The 13,497-nt window shown below is 36.5% G+C and overlaps 1 protein-coding gene across 3 annotated transcripts in view; it reads right to left on the bottom strand.

Annotated features, from left to right (window-relative positions):
• Positions 1–13,497, bottom strand: part of LOC127872975 (EF-hand calcium-binding domain-containing protein 11-like) — an 82,484-nt gene that overhangs the window by 54,785 nt on the left and 14,202 nt on the right. For all 3 annotated transcript variants that reach the window (XM_052416499.1, XM_052416498.1, XM_052416500.1), the window contains exons 2-5: positions 12,027–12,122; positions 5,311–5,368; positions 4,746–4,847; positions 739–829 (exon numbers count right to left, since the gene is read on the bottom strand). In XM_052416499.1, coding sequence (XP_052272459.1) covers positions 739–829; positions 4,746–4,847; positions 5,311–5,368; positions 12,027–12,122 — 347 coding nt within the window. The remainder of the gene's footprint in view (positions 1–738; positions 830–4,745; positions 4,848–5,310; positions 5,369–12,026; positions 12,123–13,497) is intronic.

Genomic DNA, 13,497 nt, shown 5'->3' with positions numbered 1-13,497 from the left:
ACCTAGTTTTTGACCTGGCATGACCGATATTCATACTTTACCTAGACATCATCTCGATACAACTTCTGACCAAGTTTGGTGAAGATCGGATGAAAACTATTTGAATTAGAGAGCCAATAACATTGTGATGTTTAAAACGCCCTAAGTGACCCCGTGACCTTGTTTTTGAGCTTTGGAACACGAGATTTGAAACCACGAACTTATATTATTTAATCCGGAAGCGAGATGGAAAGTCAGAACGGCACATTTCAAAACGGCCAGAACAAAACGGCAGAGTTGATTTAACGCTGTTCTTTTGAAAAAATATTGACGTTGACCCGGAATCACGGGTATTTTTTTGATCCGCGGTTTCGGGTATTTTCGGGACCCATGTGAGCACTAATGAACACATTGTGCTCAGGTGTCAGCTAAAAATAATCACTGGATCTCTTCAAATTAATGTCACAAACTTATCACCACTGTCTTATACATACAGAGCTGATAAATTCTAAATCTTTCAGAGTGACAACTGTAAGCAAGAAAATAGCTGAGCTGAGATCATACACAGAGATATGAATAAGAAGGAGCCAGGCAGCCCTTTTTCCCCTTAAATTTGGGCTGGGCCCACAGTTTTTCTTCAGCTCTCAATACAAGAAATGCAGTCAGAACAACTGTGGGCAAATGTTGGCAAAATGTTATGTAATACCTATGAAGTACAGTCTCATGCCTGTATGGGTCAAGACCCTTTGTAATGCCTACCTGAAGGCAGAGTGTATGACCTGTTCAGGAACATGAGGGGCAACACTGCTGAATGCCTTCTTCACTTCTTCCAGCGTCAGAAACCCTCGACCTGCATACATAACACTGGACCTGTATATGGCATACTTTATACAAAAGTTTAACTTGACCTTACAATGCGATAAGACAGACAAAAGATTTTGCCACCCTGTGAGCAATCATACAAATAATCTATGCAATTACATTTTTTTCCAAAATTGGAAAAAGTACCTGTACAATACCAATTCGGAAAGAACTAGAGCTTTGTCACAGACGTGACGAATACCCCCACATGCTGCATTGACACAGAATATTTTGCATTTTCCACAAAAAACAGCAGACACCATGATTAATGTTTAAAACGCACAAAGTGACCCCGTGACCTGGTTTTTGACCCAGCATGGCCCATATTCGAACTTGACCTACACATCATCTAGATACAACTTCTGACCAAGTGTGGTGAAGATCGGATTTAAACTACTTGAATTAGAAAGCAGACACCATGCTGAATGTGTAAAACGTACTAAGTGACCCTGTGACCTAGTTTTTGACCCGGCATGACCCATATTCGAACCTGACCTAGAAATCATCTAGATACATCTTCTGACCAAGTTTGGTGAAGATCAGACGAAAACTACTTTAATTAGAGAGCGGACACAATGCTCAATGTTTAAAACGCATTAAGTGACCCCCGTGACCTAGTTTTTGACCTGCCATGACCCATGTTCAAACTTGACCTAGACATCATCTAGATACAACTTTTGACCAAGTTTGGTGAAGCTCTGATGAAAACTACTTGAATAAGAGAGCGGACAACATGCTGAATGTTTAAAACGCACTTAGTGACCCTGTGACCTAGTTTTTGACATGTCATGACGCATATTCAAACGTGACCTAGACATTATATAGATACAACTTTTGACCAAGTTTGGTGAAGATTGGATATAAACTACTGTAACTAGAGAGCGGACACCATGCTCAATGTTAAAAACGCACTAAGTGACCCCCTTTACCTAGTTTTTGACCTGCCATGACCCATATTCAAACTTGACCTAGACATCATCTAGATTCAACTTCAGACCAAGTTTGGTGAAGCTCTGATGAAAACTACTTGAATTAGAGAGCGGACAACATGCTGAATGTTTAAAATGCACTTAGTGACCCTGTCACCTAGTTTTTGACCCGGCAGGGCCCATGTTCGAACTTGGCCTAGACATTATGTAGATACAACTTGTGACCAAGTTTGGTGAAGATCGGATCAAAACTACTTGAATGAGAGAGCGGACACGGACAGACGGACCGACAGACAAGCTCACTCCTATATACACCCTTAAACTTTGTTTAGTGGGGATATAAAAACGCGAAAAACCTTAAAAATGAGAATTTTTTGTCGTGATATCATCAGATTGGGAATTCTGTGTCTTTTTAGTTGCTTGTTTTAAATTGCACAAATCAATTCAAATATTCATGTACATACATGTAAGCTTGAAATGATCAGTTTCTGTGGTCATTTTATTTGTAAACTTGCAGATAATGCACTTTTGGAACAAAATTAATATAATGTTCTTCCCTTTTGCAAATTTTTTAGACTTTTGACCTTGACCTTTCACCACTCAAAATGTGCAGCTTCAGGAGATACACATGCATGCCAAATATCAAGTTGCTATCTTCAATATTGCAAAAGTTATGACCAATGTTAAAGTTTTAGGACGGACGCACAGACTGACAGACGGACTGATGGACCGGGGGCATAAACAATTGCTGCTATAAAGCTTGTTTCTAGGGCTTTGACCAAAGGGTGTGTGGTTATCAATCGTATGTGGTATAAATCATTGTGATTTACGTAAAAAGAATAATTTTATGGCTCTGTAAAAATAACTTTTACTCTGGAAATTCATGACAGAAGGCGCTGTATTCAAAAATATTTTTGTAATATCATTGTATTCAGTTAAACCACTTACATGTCTGTTAATATTTTATTATTATTGTTGCTTGAAATTTGATGTTATTATTATTACTTTTTCTTTTATGGTCATTATCATCATTATTACAATAAAAGAGTACAATAAAAGAGTATTTGTAAGAGCATGTGATTGTTTTGGCTCTAATTTGCATCACTGCTGCTTTAACCCTTTACCACTTAGATATGTATTTTGATGCATTTGTTATCCCTTAGAAAGTAACATTTAATTAAATACCTTTCTTATTAAATTCAAGTTTTTAAGGTTTCATTTCCAAACCTTAGAAACTGATGAGCAGCAAAGAGCATAAAACCTGAACAGACTGCGAGTTACTCGTCCTGGTTTTATGCTGTTTGCTCATAGCCATTTTCACTTTGCTTCTGAGTGGGAAAGGGTTAACATTCTAACATCATTTACATTTCCTTTATTACATCAATATACAATTGTTTTTCTGAATAACAACTAACTTTAACAAGCGATGTGTTTGTGAAACACTATGTCCCCATATATGTGACCTTTGACCTTGAAGGATGACCTTGACCTTTCACCACTCAAAATGTGCAGCTCCATGAGCACATGCATGCCAGCTATGAAGTTGCTATCTTCAATATTGCAAAAGTTATGGCAAATGTTAAAGTTTGCCGCAAACACACAAACAAACCAACAGACAGGGCAAAAGCAATATGTCCCCCACTATAGTGGTGTGGGACATAAAAAGGTTATTGAGCCAAGAGTGTTTGTTTTCTTTATCTATTAACTATTATACCTAATGGGCACACAACTGAGGATTCTCACCATTGCTAGCTGGTTTACCAGTCCTGAAAGCAGTGTTTTATTTCACGGTTTTGGGAATGGGGCCAGGTTCCTTTGGATTGGGAAAAATAGTGGTGTTTTGACTAAAATTGGGAAATTAGTGTTATTGTTGTTTTGCTAACAAATGCTTTGAAATTGAGAATACAAGTGTTTTCAATAATATATTTACTTAGGTTCAGTTTATATAAATGGATGTGAGATGAACTAAATGTTGAGATCTAAAAAAAATTATTTATTTATTTTGAAAACCCTCAATTGGGAATTTTTAGGTCCCAAAATTTGAACTAAAAAAGCTACTACAACACTGGGAGGCACATACATTTAATCAACAAAACACAATTGCTTTTGTTGAACCAGCAGAAGAGGAAGATTGTCAATATAAATGTCAGAATGTTGAACCAGCAGAAGAGGAAGATTGTCAATATAAATGTCAGAATGTTGAACCAGCAGAAGAGGAAGATTGTCAATATAAATGTCAGAATGTTGAACCAGCAGAAGAGGAAGATTGTCAATATAAATGTCAGAAATAAATTCATGATTTAAAGATCTGCAGGGAAAAAACTAAACCATAAGTCGTTTTATTAGCATTACATAGCACTGACAACTGAGCTAGGAACTAGGTTGGAAAATTATATAATGTAATCTCTAATATTTATTACCAAAGATAACAACCACAACTCTAGGTGCAATCAAACTCCACTATAAGGCTTGTCTTAACGTAATGTTCAATGAATCTTATAAATTTGGTCTATCGGTGTAAAATAAATGCTTTCATTATCTATAAGATTTTGAGTCACAAATCATATCTGTTAAATAAGATTTGTCTGAAATGACAGTGGGTTGTCATATATATAACGCCAGTTGCTGATTCTCAATACATTTTTTTACTTTTTTGCATATTTCATACAGATTTGAAAACAAATGTGGCCTCTAACAGGGTTAACCAGCTTTCTTTAATTTGACCAAGTTATTTGAGTCCCTACCAACCAGTTTGGATCTTGGCACAGATATAATGCTGCAGTGCAAATGCTCTGACCAAGGTGCTTTCAACCTGATGACCGAATAAATGCAGCCCTCAGAATGATACCAATTAAAGAGTGAATGATACACTAAGGACAAGGTTTAATCACACAAGCTCAGGTGAGCTTAGAACAAATGAGTTTGACGGATTAGCATCATCCCTCAAGCCTCACTCTGAGCACCATTTATCCTTACACTGAGCGTCCAGGGCCATGAAGGTATGCCTGATCTCATCATCTTCATCCTGCCCTGCCAGCTTCGCACACATACATGAGGTGAACCCTTCAAGATGAAGGCCTGAAACAGCATGCTAGCCCTTTGTTTTGTTTGTATGTTCTTGTTTATTTATCACCATTTTAAAAAGTTTCATGTACACAAATAACTTCGATCACTAGGACATTAACACAATTAGCTGAAGGTTTCTTTTTACTAACTTTTTTTTCTTTACCTTCATTCACTTTCACAATGTTACATTTTTCCAAGAGAACATTCCTATTGATACTCAACTTTGTGATCCAAATACCCACAAGCCCATGCTGAGCTCTGGTGTAAACTTTGGACAAAGCTTGCTCAGATATTCAGCCTCATAACAACAGGCTTCAATTATTCTCTTGATCATAAGTAAAAATATAAGAATTTGGGCTTTCTTAGTTTGACTGCATAAATATGACAATAAAAAATTCAGTTTGATATCAACGAACGAGAGATTTTAAACATAGTCACTGTATCGTAGGAGCATATTTTTCTAATAAAGCAATACCTTGAATATCCTCAGCTACTTCCACTGCATACTTCTCAAAGATCTGGTTGACTTCAAACTGAAATTTCACAATATTTCCTGTTTTGGGATTACCATGGAATGGTTTGAAACAGATACTGTGCTGAATTTGTGTACTTCTTTCTGAAAATGTGCTTATGCCTCAGTCACAAATAATCTGGTCGCCAGCCGATGTGTCCGATCTCCGGGTATTGGGAAGACTTAACACGTCGGAGCCATCCGCCGTCCGATGAGTGACACAGTTTAATACCTCAGTCACATATAAAGACACATCACCATCCAATAAGCAGATGATGTATTTTTCCGCTCATCAGGCTGGCGCCCAGCCGATGATCGCATGGACATCAGGTCATTTGGTAGCATCGGGTGGCTTTCAGATTAATTTTAAGTGTCGCTTAAAATGTAACCCCACATAGGCTCGGAAAGGAATCGAGTTGAGATTAAAAAAAGATTGGACGATCAATAGACAGTTATTGATTGGCAATCACCCAACATCGCATTCATTGTACGTGTATTTAAGTGTTGAGGGAAAAAACTAATTGTTACAAAAAGCTTGTAGTAAAAACAAATTTATATTAACCCTTTCAGTGCGGGAACCGAATTTTAAAGGTCTTTGCAAACAGTTTGGATACAGATGAGACGCCACAGAACGTGGCGTCTCATCAGGATCCAAACTGTTTGCTATTCAGATAGTATTCTTTGAAAAAAAATGAAGAAAATGCTAATTTTAGAAATTCAGCAGACGACATTTTAGCAGAAGACAAATTTCCCAGCATGCAAAGTAAAGGGTTAAATCTTATCTGTTGCCCATCATGAACACCATGCAGTGTTTGTTTTCACCATTATTGTGGGAATGGGACCAGGTCTTTTTGAATTGGGAAAAATCGGAATGTTTTTACATAAATTTGGAAATTAGTGTTGCGGTCTTCTGAATAACAAATGCTTAAAAATTGAGAATTAAAGTTATTTGAATACATTTACCAAGGTTTAACTTGCATATAGAGCCTGATGGGAGATGAAATTAATGTTGAGATTTATTTTTTAATTATTGTTTTAAAACTTCGAGAATTTTTGTAATCCCATTTGGAAAAAATATATAGTTTTTTCCAGAGGGAATGGGTCCCCATACAGGCCCAAAATTTGAACGAAAACAAGAGCTGTCACCATAGGATGACATATGCCCCCTATAAACGCTTTGATAGACCCAAAATTTGAACGAAAACAAGAACTGTCACCATAGGATGACATATGCCCCCCATAAACACTTTGATAGAAGTTATGAGCATTTTTCGAAACCTAAAAACTAAATCCTTGAAATGCACTAAGTGACCCCATGACCTAGTTTTTGACCCGGCATGACCCATATGTGAACTTGACCTAGATATTGTCTAGATACAATTTCTGACCAAGTTTGGTAAAGATCGGAAGAAAACAAGCAAATTCATTGAATTTATATCCCCCGCCAATATGCTTCTTGACACAAAAGTGTTATATTTGACACTCAAAAAAGCATTGTTTTAAGATACAAAGGGCCATAACTCCGTTATTAACAAATGGTGTACAATGCCATTTGGCTACATCATCCTCTCATTAACATACATACCTATACCAAGTTTCAATGAAATCCTCCAAAGCACTTCCAAGATATGGCTCCGGACACACACAAAAAGCATTTTTCAAGATACAAATGGCCATTACTCCGTTATTAACAGATGGTGTACAATGCCATTTGGCGTGCATCATTCTCTTATCCATATATATACTCATACCAAGTTTCAATGAAATCTACCAAAGCACTTCCAAGATATGGCTCCGGACGGACCGACGGAAAGACGGACAACGCCAAAACAATATCCCTTCGCCTATAGCGGGGGATAACTATTTGAATTAGAGAGCAGACACGAAAAGTGTGACAGACCGACAGACAGTGCGAAAACTATATACCCCCTTTTCTTCGAAAGGGGGCATAAAAACACTGAGTTGATAATGAACTATCCATAATTTTATCCACAATCAAACTATTCAGTATTCTATATAATGGGAACTATGTTATTCTGAATATCAATGCTTAGGTGAGCAATAAGAACAAAGCAATTATGATAATAATCTCAAACAAAATTGCTTTGAAGTTTTGTTTACAAATAATGTACTACACACAAATTATTGAATCTTAGTATAAGCGAAGGTAAAATTAAACTAGACCTTTGTCACAGATGTGACATATACCCCCACGTGCCGCATTGACACAGACTATTTTGCATGCTGTCTTCACAAAACAAGAGAATCTAATTTATGGGAATTTTAAAGAATTATTATGCCATTATCATTTATAGCCATTTTGACCTTTGAACTCTGAGTTCTTTCACATGACACGCCGTCCAATGACTGTGAACAAAATTTATGTACAGAGTCATTTTAAAATCTCACAATTAAAAACATAGTTATCGCCCAGACAAGATCATTTATTGCCATTTTACCTTTGAACTAAAAGTGTGACCTTGACCTTGGAGATATCCATGTAATTCTTTTGCACGACACACCGACCAAAGATGGTGAACAAATGTGCCAAATGATTTTAAAATCTCACAATGCAGGCCTGATATTAAGGGCTGAAGGCCAGGCCTGAAAAACTTTGGCCGGGGGTTTTGGGGCCGCCTAGGTCCCCAAGGGGGTCCAGGGGCAACGCCCTGGTAGGGGGGCAAGGGGGCGGAAGCCCCACGGACGAAAATGATTTTTAGCATTCTAAAACCTATTTGTCAGGCTCTCAGAAAGCCTTTAGACTCTGAATGATTAATCTATTTTATACTGAAAATCAATGCTGTCTGACACATATCCTACATCTCTGGCACATAACTGCTTTTGGGTGTTGGGGGCTCTGTTTCTGATAAAAATAAATTCAGTATCATTCTCTCATTAAAATAAACAGAAATCATTTACTTCTGATCAAAAAATGATTTGTTTTAAGACAATGTACTTAATCTAAATTTTATAAACATTCATGTTCCTTGCATCCAAAAAAACTAAACTATCATAATTAAGTCATACAAGTAACACATTGTCAAGTTATTCAAGTATATTTCAAACCAACAGCATAAAAAGTTTAGATACACAATGACACATATAATTCAATATATGACTAGTTAAAACAGTTTCATTTGTTGAAATATAGCTGCACAATGTTTACTTATAATTTGACTACCTAGGTAAGAGTTGAAGCAGAGCTACATAATGAGTGCAATTCAATGCATGACTAGTTAAAAGAGCTGAAGGCTCATTATTTCAATATATGACTAATACAAAATTGAGGTACATCATATCCTTTAAAAAATAAATATGCAAGCAATTTCAATATTTAAGTGCATATACTTGTAGCATTAATATTTGAGCTACTTTGCTATGTTTCATTAAAAGTCTTGTTAAAAAGAGTCAAAGTAAATTGAACGCTCTTTCAAAACAAAACGAAATAGTTAAACCCATTGACTTTTTTTGAAATGTACAAGGGTTATGTACACTGCATTCATTAATTGCACATAGTTGTAATTCAAAGCAACACTAGTCAAAAGAGTTGAACGCTTGCGATATCAAGAAATGACTTTCAGTTGTTAACAAGAAGACAAGGAACATTTGAGTATTTCAATACAAAACAACAACAGTTAAAACAATTGATAAACTTGTAACATACATTTTGTCCTTAGGTTATGTACACAAGATAACTACATTGATAGCACATTGATCTAATTAAATGAATGACTAGTCCAGAGGCTGAACACTTCCAACACTTGCGTTATCAATAAATGACTAGATAAAGAATAAAGGAACATCTAATTATTTCAATATTTAACAACAATTGTTCAAACACTTGATAAACTTGTAACTAACTAACTAACTAAGGTGATGTACACTTTATACATTGATAGCATCAATCTCAAACCAATGGCAAACTAATTGCATCTTGAAATCATATGATGCCTTTGAAAAATGAGTTTGATTACTTAATCTTTCTATTTGTTTATATCAAATGGCTTTTTCTGATGTTCATTCCTTGTTCCCACCAGTCTGTACACTGTCAAGTTTGTCAACATGGTCTTGCCTGTCTTTTAGCTAGGTGGCTGATCATATCCATGGCTGTTCTTTTGGAGGGTGGCTTTTGTGTGTAAATGGTCAGTTCTTTGCTGACCTGGTCTTTCTCCTATTTCTTCCTCTGAATGTGACGGTATTCTCCACTGGCGTTTGTAATGTTCTGCACCATTTTAGCCTGGACTGGACTATACAGTACATCTGCTCTGGCAAAATACTTCACTGCTGATTGGCCAAATGCTTTTAATAAGGCAAATATACATAAAACTATTATGAATGATATTATAACATCAGATGTGGTAATTTAAAAAGTTTAGAATTGTCTGCTTAAAAGTCAGAATTTTTTTTAAGAAATAAAATATCCACTAATTTCTTTTAAATAAAGTTTCAAATAAATACGAATTTGTTTCTAGACATTTATGGAAGAATAAATTATCCACTAAAATTCTTGTAAGTAAATAAGAGGTGTAAACAAATATTACAGAGCATACACAGACAGTGGCAACTATGCTAAGCAGATGCAAAAAAAATCACAGATCCATTACAAATAAAAAAAAGTTTCCATTAAATTGAAAAATTGGGCATGACTTCCCCTTCTAATCTGTGTTTTTATCAGTGACACTTGATGCTGTTGGGCTCATAATTTCTGGACAAATGGTTTTAATAGGACCAGTCCCAATCAGCATCAAAGTGCATGGCCAGCAAAGCAGGGAAAAGGCAGAGAAAAGGAAGAGGATGGGACTGCAGCCATGACATTCATGCCGTGACATTATATTTCTTCAAATATTAAACGCTCTCAAAAATATAATATCATTATCAATTCAAACTTTCACGAGTCAATTATGAGACTTTAAATGATCGTGACATCTCATTTCTGAATAATGTAGGCATATTCATCATGGATGCTTGTTTCTGTCTAAGACGGAAACAAAACTCTTCCTGCTACATAGATAATAATAATTTAAACAAACTTACCTGAAGAAATAATGCGATTGAAGATACAATTTGCTGCTGCTCGTTTTAGTTCGCCAAAATTCAAAATTTTCCGAAAAATTTTCTTCATGTATCCAAGTTACTTGAAAGCCTGAAAAACTAACATGACGTCATAAGCGTTTATCGGCCATTGATCGGTGCGGTATATTTACCGGCTACAGGTCCAGATTCTCCAAGGTATCTCCGAGAACCCTTGTCGTAAAAAGGTAGCTCGACCCCCCCCCCCCCCCCCCCTCCTCCAAAATTTCTCAACGGATTTGCGTGAATCTCAAAATCGGTTCTGAGCAAATTTAAAAACCGGAAATCCGGCCCAGGCCGGAAAATAATCAGGCCTGCAATGAACGACATAGTTATGGCCCGGACAAGCTCATTTCTGGCCATTTTTGACCTCTGAACTTTAAGTGTAACCTTGACCTTGAAGATATTGACGTAATTATTTCGCGTAAAACAACGTCTAAAGATGGTGAACAAATGTGCCAAATGATTTTAAAATCTCACAATGAACCAAATAGGTATGGCCTGGAAAAGCTCATTTATGCAATTTTTGACCATTGAACTCAAAGTGTGACCTTGACCTTGGAGATATCGACGTAATTTTTTCGCGCCAAACACCGTCCAATGATGTTGAACATATGTGCCAAATGATTTTTAAATCTCACAATGAACAACATAGTAATGGCCCGGACAAGCTCATTTATGGCCATTTTTGAACTTTGAACTCAAAGTGTGACCTTGACCTTGGAGAAATAGACCTAATTCTTTTGCACAACACACCGTCCAATGATGGTGAACAAATATGCCAAATACTTTTAAATTCTTACAATGAACAACAAAGTTATGGCTTGCACAAGCTCATTTATGGCCATTTTTGACCTTTGAACTTTAAGTGTAACCTTGACCTTGAAGATATTGACGTAATTCTTTCGCGTAATACAACGTCTAATGATGGTGAACAAATGTGCCATGTCACTTTAAAATCTTACAATGAATGACATAGTTATGGTCAGGACAAGCTCATTTATGATCGTTGAACTCAAAGTGTGACCTTGACCTTGGAGATATTGACGTAATTCTTAGTTTCGCGCGACACACCGTCCAATGATGGTGAACAAATTTGCCAAATGATTTTAAAATCTCACAATAAATGACAAAGTTATGGCCCGGACAAGCATTTGACCTTTGAACTCCAAGTGTGACCTTGACCTTTGAGATATCGACATACTTTTTTCACACGACACACCATCCCATGATGGTGAACAAATGTACCAAGTCATTTTAAAATCTAACGATAAATGACATAGTTATGGTCCGGACAAACTGTTTAAAACACACTAAGTGACCCCGTGACCTAGTTTTTGACCTTGCATGACCCATATTCACACTTGACCCAGACATCATCTAGATACAACTTCTGACCAAGTTTGGTGAAGATCGGATGAAATTTTGGGACAGACCGACCGACAAAGTGACTCCTATATAGCCCCCATTACAAATGGTAATGGGGGTATAATTACAATGTTAAAGATCTTGCAAAGAAACCACTTTTCTATCTGTTGAATATGATAACTTCAATCTGTTTTAAGTAAACATTTAATATCTCTCCAAGCACTGTATTCCCCTCACTGTACCTTGGCAGGTTTATATCCCAGCAACTCGACCACTGCAACTTTTAGGTCCACTCTTGTAAGGTACCCTTTCTTCCCTTCATCATTTGTGTGAAACACCTAAAAAAATAGTAACATTCTTGAATAATTAAATATTATTTGATGGCAACTGCAAAAGATAAAACCATACACACCACACATCCTAAATCGTCTGATTGTCACAGATGATTTTATCGTAAGCTTGCTTAGAATGTAGTCAAATGATCACATGTACAATTTTGAATTATAATCTTAACTCATAACTGAGATACACGTAGCAGTAATTTTGTGTTATATGTATAACTGCCATACTTCAAGAGCACCAGCAGGGATCAACATTAACCTAAATTCCAACTTGCCCTACCAGGCAAGTACTTAAAAATTTACTTGCCTTGAACGTAAAGCCACTTGCCCAAACATAAAATATCACATGAACTGTAAACCTCATATTTTTTAATAAAGATCAAAATGATACACCACAAAACCTTTCTTATTTTTGCACATTCAGGTGTTTTTTTTACTAAGAACCCCTACCAGAATTTTTCCCCCCAAAAATACAATTCCCCCTCTAAGAATATCATTTTCCCCCAAAATCTAATATTTTCACCTCAAAGATATTTTTTCCTTAGGGTCAGTTGACACTTATCCAATTTGTACCATGATCTCGCTCTCTCTTTCCTGATGAACACACAAAACTGGAAACCCCAGTGATTCTAAATATATATAGCAATTAAGCAATTAAATAAATACGTCATGGAAATTTTATCCGGTGTAACAGGCCATTTTTTCCCCCCTGGCCACTTTTTCCCCGGGGAAAAAAGGGACTAGTCCATTTTTTCCCCGGGGAAAAAGTGGCCTAGGCCAATTCTTCCCCCCCTAGTCCAATTCTTCCCCCCCTGATTTTTCATTTAATATATCTTTCCGTCTACACCTTTCGTCCAGTTTTTCCCCCCTGGCCAGTTTTTCCCCCCTAACATGTAAAAGTAGTTTTAATATCAGAGTTTGATTGAGAGTTGCTAACACTGCCTCCACACCCTTATCTTTTATTTTTACTTATCTTTTACATTTATATTTCACTTTTCTTCCAGTTTTTCTCCCCTGGCCAGTTTTTCCCCCCTACCATGTACGTAGTTTTAACAACAGAATTTGATCGAGAGTTGCTAAAACTGCCTCCACCCCCTTATCTTTTATCTTACTTATCTTTTACATTTATTCTTCACTTTTCGGACAGTTTTTCCCCCCATGGCAAGTTTTTCCCCCTTAACATGTAAAAGTAGTTTTAACAACAGAATTTGATTGAGAGTTGCTTAAACTGCCTCAACCCCCTTATCTTTTATTTTACTTCTATTTTACATTTTTTCTTCACCTTTCTGCAAATTCCCCCCCCCCCCCCCCCCCCCCTGAAAATTGGTAAGAATGTTCATCTCAATGAAATCTAGGTTAAGTTAGGGAAAGT

Source organism: Dreissena polymorpha, chromosome 3, assembly GCF_020536995.1.
Source record: "Dreissena polymorpha isolate Duluth1 chromosome 3, UMN_Dpol_1.0, whole genome shotgun sequence".
Taxonomy (NCBI): Eukaryota; Metazoa; Mollusca; class Bivalvia; order Myida; family Dreissenidae; genus Dreissena; species Dreissena polymorpha.
The sequence above is the reverse complement of the archived record's forward strand: the minus strand, read 5'-3'. Positions and strand labels throughout refer to the sequence as shown.